Below are 17,537 nucleotides of genomic sequence, written 5' to 3'. Positions count from 1 at the left end.
CTAATCTCATGTTATTATCATGTTGGGTATTACTCTAATCTCATGTTATTATCATGTTGGTTATTACTCTAATCTCATGTTATTATCATGTTATTATCATGTTATTATCATGTTGGTTATTACTGTAATCTCATGTTATTATCATGTTATTATCATGTTATTATCATGTTGGTTATTACTCTAATCTCATGCTATTATCATGTTGGTTATTACTCTAATCTCATGTTATTATCATGTTGGTTATTACTCTAATCTCATGTTATTATCATGTTATTATCATGTTATTGTCATGTTGGTTATTACTCTAATCTCATGTTATCATGATGGTTATTACTCTAATCTCATGTTATTATCATGTTATTATCATGTTGGTTATTACTCTAATCTCATGTTATTATCATGTTATTATCATGTTATTATCATGTTGGGTATTACTCTAATCTCATGTTATTATCATGTTGGTTATTACTCTAATCTCATGTTATTATGTTAGTTATTACTCTAATCTCATGTTATTATCATGTTGGTTATTACTCTAATCTCATGTTATTATCATGTTATTATGTTAGTTATTACTCTAATCTCATGTTATTATCATGTTGGTTATTACTCTAATCTCATGTTATTATCATGTTGGGTATTACTCTAATCTCATGTTATTATCATGTTGATTATTACTCTATTCTAATGTTATTATCATGTTATTATCATGTTAGTTATTACTCTAATCTCATGTTATTATCATGTTGGTTATTACTCTAATCTCATGTTATTATCATGTTGGTTATTACTCTAATCTCATGTTATTATCATGTTGGTTATTACTCTAATCTCATGTTATTATCATGTTATTATGTTAGTTATTACTCTAATCTCATGTTATTATCATGTTATTATGTTAGTTATTACTCTAATCTCATGTTATTATCATGTTGGTTATTACTCTAATCTCATGTTATTATCATGTTGGGTATTACTCTAATCTCATGTTATTATCATGTTGATTATTACTCTATTCTAATGTTATTATCATGTTATTATCATGTTGGTTATTACTCTAATCTCATGTTATTATCATGTTATTATCATGTTATTATCATGTTGGTTATTACTCTAATCTCATGTTATTATCATGTTGGTTATTACTCTATTCTAATGTTATTATCATGTTATTATCATGTTAGTTATTACTCTAATCTCATGTTATTATCATGTTGGTTATTACTCTAATCTCATGTTATTATCATGTTGGGTATTACTCTAATCTCATGTTATTATCATGTTGGTTATTACTCTAATCTCATGTTATTATCATGTTATTATCATGTTATTATCATGTTGGTTATTACTGTAATCTCATGTTATTATCATGTTATTATCATGTTATTATCATGTTGGTTATTACTCTAATCTCATGCTATTATCATGTTGGTTATTACTCTAATCTCATGTTATTATCATGTTGGTTATTACTCTAATCTCATGTTATTATCATGTTATTATCATGTTATTGTCATGTTGGTTATTACTCTAATCTCATGTTATCATGATGGTTATTACTCTAATCTCATGTTATTATCATGTTATTATCATGTTGGTTATTACTCTAATCTCATGTTATTATCATGTTATTATCATGTTATTATCATGTTGGGTATTACTCTAATCTCATGTTATTATCATGTTGGTTATTACTCTAATCTCATGTTATTATGTTAGTTATTACTCTAATCTCATGTTATTATCATGTTGGTTATTACTCTATTCTCATGTTATTATCATGTTGGTTATTACTGTAATCTCATGTTATTATCATGTTATTATCATGTTATTATCATGTTGGTTATTACTCTAATCTCATGCTATTATCATGTTGGTTATTACTCTAATCTCATGTTATTATCATGTTATTATCATGTTATTGTCATGTTGGTTATTACTCTAATCTCATGTTATCATGATGGTTATTACTCTAATCTCATGTTATTATCATGTTATTATCATGTTGGTTATTACTCTAATCTCATGTTATTATCATGTTATTATCATGTTATTATCATGTTGGGTATTACTCTAATCTCATGTTATCATGTTGGTTATTACTCTAATCTCATGTTATTATCATGTTAGTTATTACTCTAATCTCATGTTATTATCATGTTGGTTATTACTCTAATCTCATGTTATTATCATGTTAGTTATTACTCTAATCTCATGTTATTATCATGTTATCATGTTGGTTATTACTCTAATCTCATGTTATTATCATGTTAGTTATTACTCTAATCTCATGTTATTATCATGTTATCATGTTAGTTATTACTCTAATCTCATGTTATCATGTTAGTTATTACTCTAATCTCATGTTATTATCATGTTGGTTATTACTCTATTCTCATGTTATTATTGTCACAGCTATTTGACCCCATTTGTATCTCAGCAATGTGATAAAATGTGATTCGGTGCACCCTGCACACTTCTCCACTTCTCCACACCTAGAACCTAGAACCGATGCCAGTTTCAGTTGATTTGTTAATCTTTCGTTCTAGCAGACCTCCTTTAGAACATACAGCGGCACGTACAGCCTGCCACTTTCTCTACAATACCATATTTACTTTGTGTGTTTTGAGATCAGTTTGAATCGTATACCTTACTATAACTACAACAGGCAGGGCTATTCCTTCTGTGCACTGGGCGTCACCTGCAAGGGTCTCATGGCGTGACTCAGTTCTGCCATCTGCAGGAAGATAATGAGATTCCACCATACTATCGTACTCTATTACATTTCACAGTAAACTCTAACCCAAAAAACATTCATCATACTGGCCAGATTTCTGTATTTCAATATTTACATATCTTGAAAACTTGATGGCTGACATGCAAAAACATTTTGGGACTATATCAACAACGGACTAATGAAACAAATACCAAAATATATTTTTTGGGGGGTGGAATTTCCCTTTAAATTGGGACCTGCACAGAGTCCATTAGGGGTGGCAGCGTAGCCTAGTGGTTAGAGCGTTGGGCTCTAACTGGATCGAATCCCTGGGCTGACAAGGTAAAAATCTGTCATTCTACCCCTGATCAAGGCAGTTAACCCACTGTTCCTAGGCTGTCAATGAAAATAAGAATTTGTTCTTAACTGACTTGCCTAGTTAAATAAAGGTACAAAATAAAAGTAGGACAGTGTTACAAGGTTACATAGTCATAGGCCTACACTTTACCACTGCTGGAGGGAACACACAGCCAAGCTTGATTGTGAGCTGGAATTAAATGATTTATTAAATATGTGGGACCACAAGAGGTAAACAACAGTTTCCCGTCAATAGAATCAATGTAAGGAGGTAACATTTCGTAGACCACACTTACTGGTAGGGCTGGTTATCCGATGAGCTCTGGCAGAGAAGTAGCCTATGTGAGCTCTTTAACAGTAGCCTAAATGTACAGTTAAAGTATCCATCATCACCAGTACATGAATGAACTACGGAGATAATAGGCTGGTTTATGCTGCGAACAATTTACGATGCTTTTTTTATTAGCCTACCAGAATCACCTACAAAAAGAGCGATGCGACTGGCCTTCAATTGAACGTTTTAACTCGTTATAGCCTACAGTTCACAATAACAGGAAACAATATATGTAATCACTGAAATTCAAATGAAGATGTTGGTGGAAAAGCTTTCATGTACAAATATTGATATGATGATAATCATCATATATCAAAGACAACTTGTAATCCCTCAGCGACATGTTGTGCGGTCTGGAAATCACACAGTTTATTAGGTTACAGATGAAATACATGATAATCAACTTCACAGGGTGGTGAAATTGTGCACGGTGATGAGCTTGCTGCTCTTTTCCAGTAAATATCGAGGGTTTGATTCTGGTGGCATGATAATCGATGCTTAGCTGCTGTTTGACAAATCAAAATAATCTCACAATTTTTTTCTCGATGATAATATCATCACGTAGGCTCGAGCCAACAACTCACGTGCCAATACCATTTTTTTTGGTGTGAGAAAATCACCAGCGGACTTGAAAATGAGATGGAAACACATTTATCTTGTATTTTTTTATTTGGTACATGTGAATTTACCCGCAAAATATATTTTGATGTGCACTATGTCATTAAGCACAACATGTCAATTTGATGGAACAAATCGCAATCATTCCAATCATTCATTATCAATGTCCTAATAATTTCAACATAATCAGCCGTACTATCAGCCATAAGTAAGAAGTACTCATTCTCCCATAATGCTCTTTGTCCTCTAGGACACGCCTTCTTGAGGAAGTGGCTCCTCCTCTCTGACCCTGACGACCTCTCGGCCGGAGCCAAAGGTTACCTGAAGGTCAGCCTCTTCGTGTTGGCTGCAGGCGACGAAGCTCCAGTGAGTCGTGATTAAATTACCTATAATGTCGAGTTGATCTCTGTATCTTTTGGATTATTATATACATAGCTATCTGTCTCATATCTGTCCACTTGGTTCTCTCTGTGTCTCTCCATCTATTTTTTTTCTAGTATATATTGAGTGTTTGTGTGTGTACATCTGATATACAGTACCAGTCAAAAGTTTGGACACAGCTACTCATTCTAGGGTTTTTCTTATTTTTTTTTTTTTAATTACTATTTTCTACATTGTAGAATACTAGTGAAGACATTGAAACTATGAAATAACACATATGGAATCATGTAGTAACCAAAAAAGTGATAAATAAATCTAAATATATTTTAGATTTTAGATTCTTCAAAGTAGCCACCGTTTGCACACTCTTGGCATTCTCTCAACCAGCTTCACCTGGAATGCTTTTACAACAGTCTTGAAGCAGTTCCCACATATGCTAAGCACTGCTGCTTTTCCTTCACTCTACGGTCCAACTCTTCCCAAACCATCTCAATTGGGTGATTGTGGAGGCCAGGTAATCTGATGCAGCACTCCATCACTCTCCTTCTTGGTAAAATAGCCCTTACACAGCCTGGAGGTGTGTTGGGTCATTGTCCTATTGAAAAACAAATGATAGTCCCACTAAGTGCAAACCAGATGTGATGGCGTATCGCTGCAGAATGCTGTGGTAGCCATGCTGGTTAAATGTGCCTTGAATTCTAAATAAATCACAGACAGTGTCACCAGCAAAGCACCACCACAGCACCACACCTCCTCCTCCATGCTTCACAGTGGGAACCACACATGCGGAGATCATCCGTTCACCTACTCTGCGTCTCACAAAGACACGGCGGTTGGCACCAAAAATCTCTAATTTGGACTCATCAGACGAAAGGTCAGATTTCCACCAGTCTAATGTCCATTGCTCTTGTTTCTTGGCCCAAGCAAGTCACTTCTTCTTATTGGTGTCCTTTAGTAGTGGTTTCTTTGCAGCAATTCGACCTGCAATTTGAGGTGCAGTTAAAACCTCTTACATCTAGACGTTCCGCTAGCGGAACACCTGCTCCAATATCCAATGATAGGCGTGGCGCGAATTACAAATTCCTCAAAAATACAACAACTTCAATTTTTCAAACATATGACTATTTCACAGCATTTTAAAGACAAGACTCTCCTTTATCTAACCACACTGTCCGATTTCAAAAAGGCTTTACAGCGAAAGCAAAACATTAGATTATGTCAGCAGAGTACCAAGCCAGAAATAATCAGACACCCATTTTTCAAGCTAGCATATAATGTCACAAAAACCCAGAAGACAGCTAAATGCAGCACTAACCTTTGATGATCTTCATCAGATGACACACCTAGGACATTATGTTATACAATACATGCATGTTTTGTTCAATCAAGTTCATATTTATATCAAAAAACAACTTCCGGGGAATTTGCTAACAATTTACTAAATTACTCACGATAAACGTTCACAAAAAGCATAACAATTATTTTAAGAATTATAGATACAGAACTCCTCTATGCACTCGATATGTCCGATTTTAAAATAGCTTTTTGGTGAAAGCACATTTTGCAATATTCTAAGTACATAGCCCAGCCATCACGGGCTAGCTATTTAGACACCCGGCAAGTTTAGCCTTCACCAATATCAGATTTACTATTATAAAAGTTTGATTACCTTTTGTTGTCTTCGTCAGAATGCACTCCCAGGACTGCTACTTCAATAACAAATGTTGGTTTGGTCCAAAATAATCCATCGTTATATCCGAATACCGGCGTTTTGTTCGTGCGTCCCAGACACTATCCGAAATGGTAAATCAGGGTCGCGCGCATGGCGCAATTCGTGACAAAAAAATTCTAAATATTCCATTACTGTACTTCGAAGCATGTCAACCGCTGTTTAAAATCAATTTTTATGCAATTTATCTCGTAAAAAAGCGATAATATTCCGACCGGGAATCTCCTTTTCGGCAAACAGAGGAAAAATCACAAAGACGGGGGCGGCCAGGGCACACGCCTAAGCCCACAGTCCCTTGATTGGCCACTTGAGAAAGGCGATAATGTGTTTCAGCCTGGGGCTGGGATGACGACATTCACGTTTTTCCCGGGCTCTGAGCACCCATGGAAGACGTAGGAAGTGTCACGTTAGAGCAGAGATCCTTTGTAAAAGATAGAGATGGCAAAGAAGTTCAAGAAATGGTCAGACAGGCCACTTCCTGTAAAGGAATCTCTCAGGTTTTGACCTGCCATTTGAGTTCTGTTATACTCACAGACACCATTCAAACAGTTTTCGAAACTTTGGAGTGTTTTCTATCCAAAGCCAATAATTATATGCATATTCTAGTTACTGGGCAGGAGTAGTAACCAGATTAAATCGGGTACGTTTTTTATCTAGCCGTGAAAATACTGCCCCCTAGCCATAACAGGTTAACTAATGATCTTATCCTCTGTAGCAGAGGTAACTCTGGGTCTTCCTTTCCTGTGGCGGTCCTCATGAGGACCAGTTTCATCATAGCGCTTGAAGGTTTTTACGACTGCACTTGAAGAAATTTAAAAGTTTTTTTTACATTTTCCGGATTGACTGATCTTCATGTCTTAAAGTAATGATGAACTGTCATTTCTCTTTGCTTATTTGAGCTGTTCTTGCCATAATATGGACTTGGTCTTTTACCAAATAGGGCTATCTTCTGTATACCACCCCTACCTTGTCACAACACAACTGATTGGCTCAAATGCGATAGCAATGAAAGAAATTCCACAAATTAACTTTTAACAAGGTACATCTGGGGCCCACCCCTGCCCAGGTCATGTGAAATCCATAGATTAGAGCCTAATGAATTTTTCTCAGTTGACTGATTTCCTTATATGAACTGTAACTCTGTAAAATCTTTGTTGCGTTTATATTTTAGTTTTGTATATTACCAAGGCTTTAGCTCAGACAGCTAACTGAGTGGCGCTCATACGACCTCTCTCTCTCTCTCTCTCTCTCTCTCTCTCTCTCTCTCTCTCTCGCTGTCTCTCTGTCTCTCTCTGTGTCTCTCTCTGTCTCTCTCTCTGTCTCTGTCTCTCTCGCTGTCTCTCTCTCACTGTCTCTCTGTCTCTCTCTCTGTCTCTCTGTCTCTCTCTCTCTGTCTCTCTCTCTCTCTGTCTCTCTCTCTCTCTGTCTCTCTGTCTCTGTCTCTCTCTCTCTGTCTCTCTCTCTCTCTGTGTCTCTCTGGCTTTCTGTCTCTCTCTCTGGCTTTCTGTCACTCTCTATGTCTCTCTGGCTCTCTCTATGTCTCTCTCTATGTCTCTCTGGCTCTCTCTCACGCTCTCTCTTAGGTGGATAAGAAGGAGGGAGTGGTGGATAAGGAGGATATAGAGGGGAACCTGTTGCGTCCTGCTGGACTCACACTCAGAGGAGCCATCTTCACACTCAAAGTATTCAGAGCCGAGGACCTGCCTCAGAGTGAGTGTGTGTGTGTGTGTGTGTGTGTGTGTGTGTGTGTGTGTGTGTGTGTGTGTGTGTGTGTGTGTGTGTGTGTGTGTGTGTGTGTGTGTGTGTGTGTGTGTGTGTACTCTGTTTTGTTCCTCTCATAATGTAGGAAATATGTGTTTGCGTGTGTATGTTTATGTGTCGTTTTTGATATTGTTAACAATAAAATAATTATCTTCACAGTGGACGATGCCTTTATGGATGGGATGAGACAGGTCCTGGGATTCGACAGCAACAGGAAGAACCTGGTCGACCCTTTAGTTGAAGTCAACTTCGCTGGAAAAACGGTAAACACCACATGCGAGCAAACCTGTGTGAAACAGACAAAGATCAATATGTGACTTATATTGAACGTACTAAACTGCACAGATACTAAACTACACAGACACTAACTACACAGACACTAACTACACAGACACTACACTACACAGACACACACTAAACTACACAGACACAAACTACACAGATACTAAACTACACAGACACTAACTACACAGATACTAAACTACACAGACACTAACTACACAGATACTACACTACACAGACACTAACTACACAGATACTACACTACACAGACACTAACTACACAGATACTAAACTACACAGACACTAACTACACAGATTCTAAACTACACAGACACTAACTACACAGACACTAACTACACAGACACACACAGTAAACTAAATCAAATCAAATGTATTTATAAAGCCCTTCTTACATCAGCTGATATATCAAAGTGCTGTACAGAAACCCAGCCTAAAACCCCAAACAGCAAGTAATGCAGGTCTAGAAGCACTACACACATTTTCACATTTCCACATTTTCATTCCATCCTTCCAGATGTGCAGTAAGATCATGGAGAAGAATGCCAACCCTCAGTGGAATCAAAGCCTGGCCATGCCTATACGGGTAAGACACTGAGTATTATATAATATACTATCCAGCATTAATACTACTGTTATATAATATATAGTATTATATAATATATATATAGTAGTAATACTACTGTTATATAATATATATCTAGTATTATATACTACTGTATCTAGTATTATATATCTAGTATTATATAATATATATCTAGTATTAATACTACTGTTATATAATATATATCTAGCATTATATAATATATATCTAGTATTATATAATATATCTAGTATTATTACTACTGTTATATAATATATATCTAGTATAATATCATATATACCTAGTATTATATAATATATATATATCTAGTATTATATAATATATATCTAGTATTATATCATATTTATCTAGTATTAATACCACTATTATATAATATATTTCTAGTATTAATACTACTATTATATAATATATATATATTATTAATAGTCTTCCCTGTGGCTCAGTTGGTAGAGCATGGTGTGTGCAACGCCAGGGTTGTGGGTTCGATTCCCACGGGGGGCCAGTACAAATAAATAAAAAATGCATGAAATCGTATGAAATGTATGTATTCACTACTGTAAGTCGCTCTGGATAAGAGCGTCTGCTAAATGACTAAAATGTAAATGTAATACCACTATTATATCATATATATCTAGTATTAATACTACTATTATATAATATATATCTAGCATTAATACTACTCTTATATAATATATATCTATTATAATACCACTATTATATAATATATATCTAGTATTAATACTACTATTAAATAATATATATCTAGTATTAATACTACTCTTATATAATATATATCTATTATAATACCACTATTATATAATATATATCTAGTATTAATACTACTATTAAATAATATATATCTAGTATTAATACTACTCTTATATAATATATATCTATTGTATCTATTGTTTACAGGAAACTCATTCTACAAATATAGATGAGGTTGTGTGGAAAAAGGACTGGGAGGGAGAAATATATCTTTGTCATGGGCAAAGAAACTCAAAAAGGTTGATTATATTAATGAACAACCTTTTTGATGCCATTGTGCAAACAGAATCTCAAGGAAGATGGATCCTTTTAAATATGCCATTGGACAAAAAAACAGATCTGGTTAATTTATGGGATAAATAATGATGATCCACACTTCTTAAAAAATATATATAATAATCTATTGAGCTCACAAGTAATGAAATAATCTATCATTATGGTGGGAGATTATAATACAGTTTTAAGTACCTCAATGGATCGTAAAGGAAATCACTCTAAAAACTATCACCCTCAAACACTTAAGGAGATCATGAAGATCATGGATACATTAGAACTAGTGGATATATGGAGGTTGAAAAACCCTGCCCTAGTGAGATATACATGGAGGAGGCTTAATCAAGCTAGCCGTCTTGATTACTTCCTGGTCTCGTTCTTGCTGGCATCAAAAGTTTTAAAAGTATTAATAGGAGACAGAATGCGATCAGACCATCATCTAATTGGCCTCCATATAACTCTTACTGAACTTCCACGTGGACGGGGATATTGGAAATTTAATCAAATCCTATTGGATGACAATTTGTTCTTAAAATATTTTTAAGCATATGTTTTCTTTTCCGTCTCCTCCATTTCCACTGAAATGTTAACTGTAAGGATTTCTTTTTTCCTAATTATAATAATAATATAAAATTAACACATTTACAGAAATACCTGTGTGAAGGCCAACTTACAGAAGAAGAACTTTTTTCAAAATCTTTTAAGTCTGGAAAAACACCAGGGCTTGATGGTATACCAGTAGATGTATATCAGACCTTTTTTGATGTTGTCAAAGATCAATTATTACCATGTTTTAATTACTCTTATACAAATGGTAAACTTTCAGCTACTCAACAATATGGTCTGATTTACCACCTGGGTCTGAAAGAAGGTCATACTTACCACCTGGGTCTGAAAACAGGACCCAGGTGGTAAGTATGAAGATCCAGTCCATAAAAAACTGGAGGCCTCTAACACTTCAATCTTGTGATGCGAAAATCCTGGCAAAATGCAATAGCACATAGTGTAACCTCCTGACCATAGTAAGATGTGATTTTCTATGGTAGAGTAGGTCAGGGCGTGACAGGGGGTGTTTTGTGTTTTTCTATGTTTTCTATTTCTATGTTCTTAGGTTCTAGTTTTTGTTGGCTTGTTTGGGATGATCTCCAATTGGAGGCAGCTGGTCCTCGTTGCCTCTAATTGGAGATCATATTTAAGTGGGGGTTTTTCTTCCTGGGTTTTGTGGGTGATTATATATTTTGAGTAGTGTTTGTTTCTCTCTGCGTCACGGTTTGTTGTTTTTGTTTATTCAGTTATTTGTGTATTGCAAAGTTTCACGGATTTAATAAAATGTGGAACTATAACCACGCTGCACTTTGGTCCGCTCCTTTCGACAGCCGTGACACATCGAATAAAAAAGGTTTTACCAGATATTGTTCATCCTGATCAGATTTTTTTTTTTACATGGACAATATATTGGATATAATATATGAAAATTACTTGAAACAATTTTAGAGGAGTAAAACAAGGCTGTCCGTTGTCTCCATATCTATTTATTATGGCCATTGAAATGCTAGCCAACAAGAACATCAAGGGGTTAACCCGAAAGCCAGCCGCACCAATGTGTCGGAGGAAACATCGTACACCTGGCGAGCGTGTCTGCATGCACTGCGCCCGGCCCCGCCACAGGAGTCGCTAGTGCGCGATTGGACAAGGACATCGCTGCCGGCCAAACCCTCCACTAACCCGGATGGCGCTGGGCCAATTGTGCACCGCCCCATGGGTCTCCCGGTCACGGCCAACTGCGACAAGAATCTCGAACCAAGAATCTCTAGTGGCACAGCTAGCACTGCGATGCAGTGGCTTAGACCACGGCACCACTCGGGAGGCCTAATACTACTATTATAATACTAATATGGTAATATAAGACCCTGGCCATGCCTATACGGGTAAGACACTGAGTATTACCAGTATTAATACTACTATTATAATACCATGTGTCCAGACTCAATAAACCAATCTTCCTAATAGGGTTTTGTAAAGGTCCAGGAACTTGGTAACGATAGGTGACTTTCCCACAAAATTCCCAAGTGGTTACGAAATCCCAGGATTTCTTGCTTATTCCCTTCCGATTTTAGGAATCTTCCAACTGGGATTTCTGGAAAACCTGGACATTTTGGGAACGTTTGTGGATTTTTGTTGTAACCCTAACTCCCAGTCTTCCTATTAACCCTTTACTCTTCTTCTCCCAGTTCCCCTCCATGTGTGAGAAGATGAGGGTTCGTGTCTTGGACTGGGACCGAGCCAGCCACAATGACGTCATCGGGACCGCCCATCTCTGCATGTCTAAGATCTCTGCCCCGGGAGGAGCGATAGAGGGTGAGACACTGATCTAGACTGGTTTGTACTGGTTTGGACTGGTTTGAGTGGTTTGTGACACTGGTATGCACTAATCTTAACTGACTGGTTTTGATAATTGGTGTTTACTGGTTTGCACTGGTTTTTCCACTGTCCGTTGGTCTGGACTGGTTTTGATCACTTGTTGGACTGGTTTTGGTTGTGGCTGCTACTGCAGTAGCATGGAAGGGCTATGAACTACCATTGTTTAATTTGCTGTTTCATACTGACACTTGCGATGATTCACCTCAGCTACCAATACCCATAGTATTGATTAATATAATATTGATATCAGCTATTAATGCCCATAGTATTGATTCATATTGATATCAGCTATTAATACACATAGTATTGATTAATATAATATTGATATCAGCTATTAATGCCCATAGTATTGATTAATATAATATTGATATCAGCTACCAATACCCATAGTATTGATTAATATAATATTGATATCAGCTATTAATGCCCATAGTATTGATTCATATTGATATCAGCTATTAATACACATAGTATTGATTAATATAATATTGATATCAGCTATTAATGCCCATAGTATTGATTAATATAATATTGATATCAGCTATTAATGCCCATAGTATTGATTCATATTGATATCAGCTATTAATACCCATAGTATTGATTCATATTGATATCAGCTATTAATACCCATAGCATTGATTAATATAATATTGATATCAGCTATTAATGCCCATAGTATTGATTCATATTGATATCAGCTATTAATACCCATAGTATTGATTCATATTGATATCAGCTATTAATACCCATAGTATTGATTCATATTGATATCAGCTACCAATACCCATAGTATTGATTAATATAATATTGATATCAGCTACCAATACCCATAGTATTGATTATCATAATATTAATATCAGCTATTAATACCCATAGTATTGATTAATACTCATATCAGCTATTAATACCCATAGTTGATCAATACTGATATCAGCTATCAATACCGACAGTTGATTAATACTGATATCAGCTATCAATATCAATAGTTGATTAATACTGATATCAGCTATCAATATCAATAGTTGATCAATACTGATATCAACTATCAATTCCCATAGTTGATTAATACTGATATCAGCTATCAATACCCATAGTTGATAAATATAATATTGATCTCAGCTACCAATACCCTTAGGATCCTTGGTGTGATGCATGAGTTGGTTTTGGTTTTCCTTTGTCCAGTTGGTTGAGCCACAATGAGCATTGTGTTGGTAGGTCTTCCTTCAGGTCTTCCTGTATGGTAGTGTGTTGGTAGGACTTCCTTCAGGTCTTCCTGTATGGTAGTGTGTTGGTAGGACTTCCTTCAGGTCTTCCTGTATGGTAGTGTGTTGGTAGGACTTCCTTCAGGTCTTCCTGTATGGTAGTGTGTTGGTAGGACTTCCTTCAGGTCTTCCTGTATGGTAGTGTGTTGGTAGGACTTCCTTCAGGTCTTCCAGTATGGTAGTGTGCTGGTAGGTCTTCCTGTATGGTAGTGTGCTGGTAGGTCTTCCTGTATGGTAGTGTGTTGGTAGGACTTCCTTCAGGTCTTCCTGTATGGTAGTGTGTTGGTAGGACTTCCTTCAGGTCTTCCTGTATGGTAGTGTGTTGGTAGGACTTCCTTCAGGTCTTCCAGTATGGTAGTGTGCTGGTAGGTCTTCCTGTATGGTAGTGTGCTGGTAGGTCTTCCTGTATGGTAGTGTGTTGGTAGGACTTCCTTCAGGTCTTCCAGTATGGTAGTGTGTTGGTAGGTCTTCCTGTATGGTAGTGTGTTGGTAGGACTTCCTTCAGGTCTTCCTGTATGGTAGTGTGTTGGTAGGTCTTCCTTCAGGTCTTCCAGTATGGTAGTGTGTTGGTAGGTCTTCCTGTATGGTAGTGTGCTGGTAGGTCTTCCTTCAGGTCTTCCTGTATGGTAGTGTGCTGGTAGGTCTTCCTTCAGGTCTTCCTGTATGGTAGTGTGCTGGTAGGACTTCCTTCAGGTCTTCCTGTATGGTAGTGTGCTGGTAGGTCTTCCTTCAGGTCTTCCTGTATGGTAGTGTGTTGGTAGGACTTCCTTAGGTGTGGTGGTGCTTAGGTCTTCCAGTATGGTAGTGTGCTGGTAGGTCTTCCTTCAGGTCTTCCTGTATGGTAGTGTGTTGGTAGGACTTCCTTCAGGTCTTCCTGTATGGTAGTGTGCTGGTAGGTCTTCCAGTATGGTAGTGTGTTGGTAGGTCTTCCTTCAGGTCTTCCTGTATGGTAGTGTGTTGGTAGGACTTCCTTCAGGTCTTCCAGTATGGTAGTGTGTTGGTAGGTCTTCCTTCAGGTCTTCCTGTATGGTAGTGTGTTGGTAGGTCTTCCTTCAGGTCTTCCTGTATGGTAGTGTGTTGGTAGGTCTTCCTTCAGGTCTTCCTGTATGGTAGTGTGTTGGTAGGACCTCCTTCAGGATCCTTTCCTGAACTCGTTCTGTCTCTGTCCTAATGTCTCCTATCATCTCCCTCTGCATTCAGATGAATTGGTCCCAAGGAACCTCCAAAGTTTCAGTACGTCTTGTATCTTATTTTCTGTTTCCATGTTTGATCAACCAATACCGTAGCCTAGATCCAGCATGCTAATGAACTAGCCATGGTTCTTCCATGTCGACTCTGTTTTCATATGACTGTCAAGTTGTGTTGTCTTTCTATTGATCCCAACCTGTTAGTGGTGAAACTAAACCATCCCCTCCAAGTTGTGTCTGTAGTGGAAGACAGTTTCCATTAATTGATCCCAGCCTGTATTGTAAGGGGTGAAACTAAACCATCCCCTCCATGTTGTGTCTGTCTGTAGTGGATGACAGTTTCCTTTAATTGACCCTAGCCTGTATTGTAAGGGGTGAAACTAAACCATCCCCTCCATGTTGTGTCTGTAGTGGAAGACAGTTTCCATTAATTGATCCCAGCCTGTATTGTAAGGGGTGAAACTAAACCATCCCCTCCATGTTGTGTCTGTCTGTAGTGGATTACAGTTTCCTTTAATTGATCCCAGCCTGTATTATTAGGGGTGAAACTAAAACCAGTTGTTATCTTTCACCAGGGGAGTGTGACGGAGGATAAGAGTGATGAGAAATTTGTGACGGCGACCTTTGGGGTCAACCGCCCTACCATATCCTGCCTCTTCCACAGTAAGAAGCAAATATCTAATTCTAACACTGAGAGGAGAGGGAGAGAGATGGAGAGTGAGGGAGAGGGAGGGAGGGAGGGAGAGAGGGAGGGTAGGGAGAGAGAGAGAGGGGGAGAGAGGGGGAGATGGAGGGGGGAGGGAGAGAGGGAGAGAGGGGAGGGAGAGAGGGGGAGGGAGAGAGAGGAGAGGGGGAGATGGAGGGAGTGGGGAGATGGAGGGAGGGAGGGAGGGAGAGAGGGAGAGAGGGAGGGAGAGGGAGGGAGAGAGAGAGAGAGGGAGAGAAAGAGAGTGTGGGAGAGAGGGAGAGAGGGGGAGATGGAGGGAGGGGGGAGGGGGGAGAGAGGGAGAGAGGGAGGGAGAGGGGGAGAGAGGGGGAGGGAGAGAGAATAATAAAAAGACAAGATGAAAAGCTGGTCCCTCATAAACTATCATCTAGAAACATAAATCTGTCTTTGGCTTCATATGAATTCTGCAGTCAAGGGTTTAATATCTAAAATATTATTGATGTATAAAAACCCTACTCAATCATTATATAACATCTGCATCCAAGAACTGAGATGACATTTGTACGACTCTTAACGAAATCTGTCTCCTCATAAACCTGCCAGCTACCCAGTCAGTCTCTATCTCTTACTTTCTCTAGCTCTCTCTTTCCTTTCTACCTCTCTCCCCCCCCCCCTTTCTCTATCTCTCTCCATCTGTCATCCACCTGTGGTGTATTCTGGGAGAGCTCTGGTTCCAATCAGGCACACCTGTCTCCCCTGGTGACGTCCGTAGCAACAGGTGGCCGCCATGGAAACCTGTAATTGGTTCCAGATATACAGTAACTAGACTGTGACCCTAGAATGACTCTAAAGTGGAGTGGAGGATGAATAGAATAGAGTACATCAGAGAATAGAATACAATGGAATAATTTAATTGAATAGAAAGAGGTTCTAAAGTATGAAGTCAGGTGTCACCCTTACCCTTCTACCTTACCCTGCTACCTTACCCTGCTACCTTACCCTGCTACCTTACCCTCTACCTTACCCTGCTACCTTACCCTCTACCTTACCTTCTACCTTACCCTTCTACCTTACCCTCTACCTTACCCTGCTACCTTACCCTGCTACCTTACCCTCTACCTTACCCTGCTACCTTACCCTCTACCTTACCTTCTACCTTACCTGCTACCTTACCCTTCTACCTTACCTTCTACCTTACCCTTCTACCTTACCTTCTACCTTACCTTCTACCTTACCCTGATACCTTACCTTCTACCTTACCCTCTACCTTACCCTGCTACCTTACCTTCTACCTTACCTTCTACCTTACCCTGATACCTTACCTTCTACCTTACCCTCTACCTTACCCTGCTACCTTACCCTGCTCCTTACCCTCTACCTTACCTTCTACCTTACCCTTCTACCTTACCCTCTACCTTACTTTCTACCTTACCCTTCTACCTTACCTTCTACCTTACCTTCTACCTTACCCTGATACCTTACCTTCTACCTTACCCTGCTACCTTACCTTCTACCTTACCCTGCTACCTTACCTTCTACCTTACCCTGCTACCTTACCTTCTACCTTACCCTGCTACCTTACCCTGCTACCTTACCATTCTACCTTACCTCCTACCTTACCCTTCTACCTTACCCTTCTACCTTACCATTCTACCTTACCATTCTACCTTACCTTCTATCTTACCTGCTATCTTACCTTTTACCTTGCCTTCTACCTTACCCTGCTACCCTGCCTGCTACCTTACCCTGCTACCTTACCATTCTACCTTACCCTCAACCTTACCTTTCTACCTTACCTTTCTACCTTACCTGCTACCTTACCTGATTCATTGCTACCTTACTTGCTACCTTAACTGCTATCTTACTTTCTACCTTACCTGCTTCCTTACCTGAAAGCTTACCTGTTACCTTACCTGATTCATTATCTGCTATCTTACCTGCTTCCTTACTTGCTATCTTATCCTCTACCTTACCTCCTTTATTACCTTCTACTTTACCTTTTTCCTTAAATGTTACCCTACCTGCTTCATTACCTTCTTCCCTACCTTCTACCTTGTTTCCTTACCTGCTTCTCTACCTGCTTCCTTACCTGCTACTTTACCCTCTACCTTACCTTCTACCTTACCTTCTACCTTACCTGCTTCCTTACCTGCTAACTT

At 38.2% G+C, this 17,537-nt stretch overlaps 1 protein-coding gene across 1 annotated transcript in view; it reads left to right on the top strand.

Annotated features, from left to right (window-relative positions):
* LOC145861706 (dysferlin-like) overlaps positions 1–17,537 on the top strand; it is a 182,712-nt gene that overhangs the window by 87,222 nt on the left and 77,953 nt on the right. Inside the window, 7 exon segments of the mRNA XM_082964598.1 lie at positions 4,276–4,391; positions 7,719–7,845; positions 8,056–8,159; positions 8,714–8,782; positions 12,073–12,199; positions 14,725–14,757; positions 15,252–15,374. Of these exon segments, the coding sequence (XP_082820724.1) occupies positions 4,276–4,391; positions 7,719–7,845; positions 8,056–8,159; positions 8,714–8,782; positions 12,073–12,199; positions 14,725–14,757; positions 15,252–15,374 (699 nt within the window).

Source organism: Salmo salar, chromosome 18 (genome assembly GCF_965601325.2).
Source record: "Salmo salar chromosome 18, fSalSal1, whole genome shotgun sequence".
NCBI classification, from domain to species: domain Eukaryota; kingdom Metazoa; phylum Chordata; class Actinopteri; order Salmoniformes; family Salmonidae; genus Salmo; species Salmo salar.
This window is presented reverse-complemented; position numbering and strand designations above follow the sequence as displayed.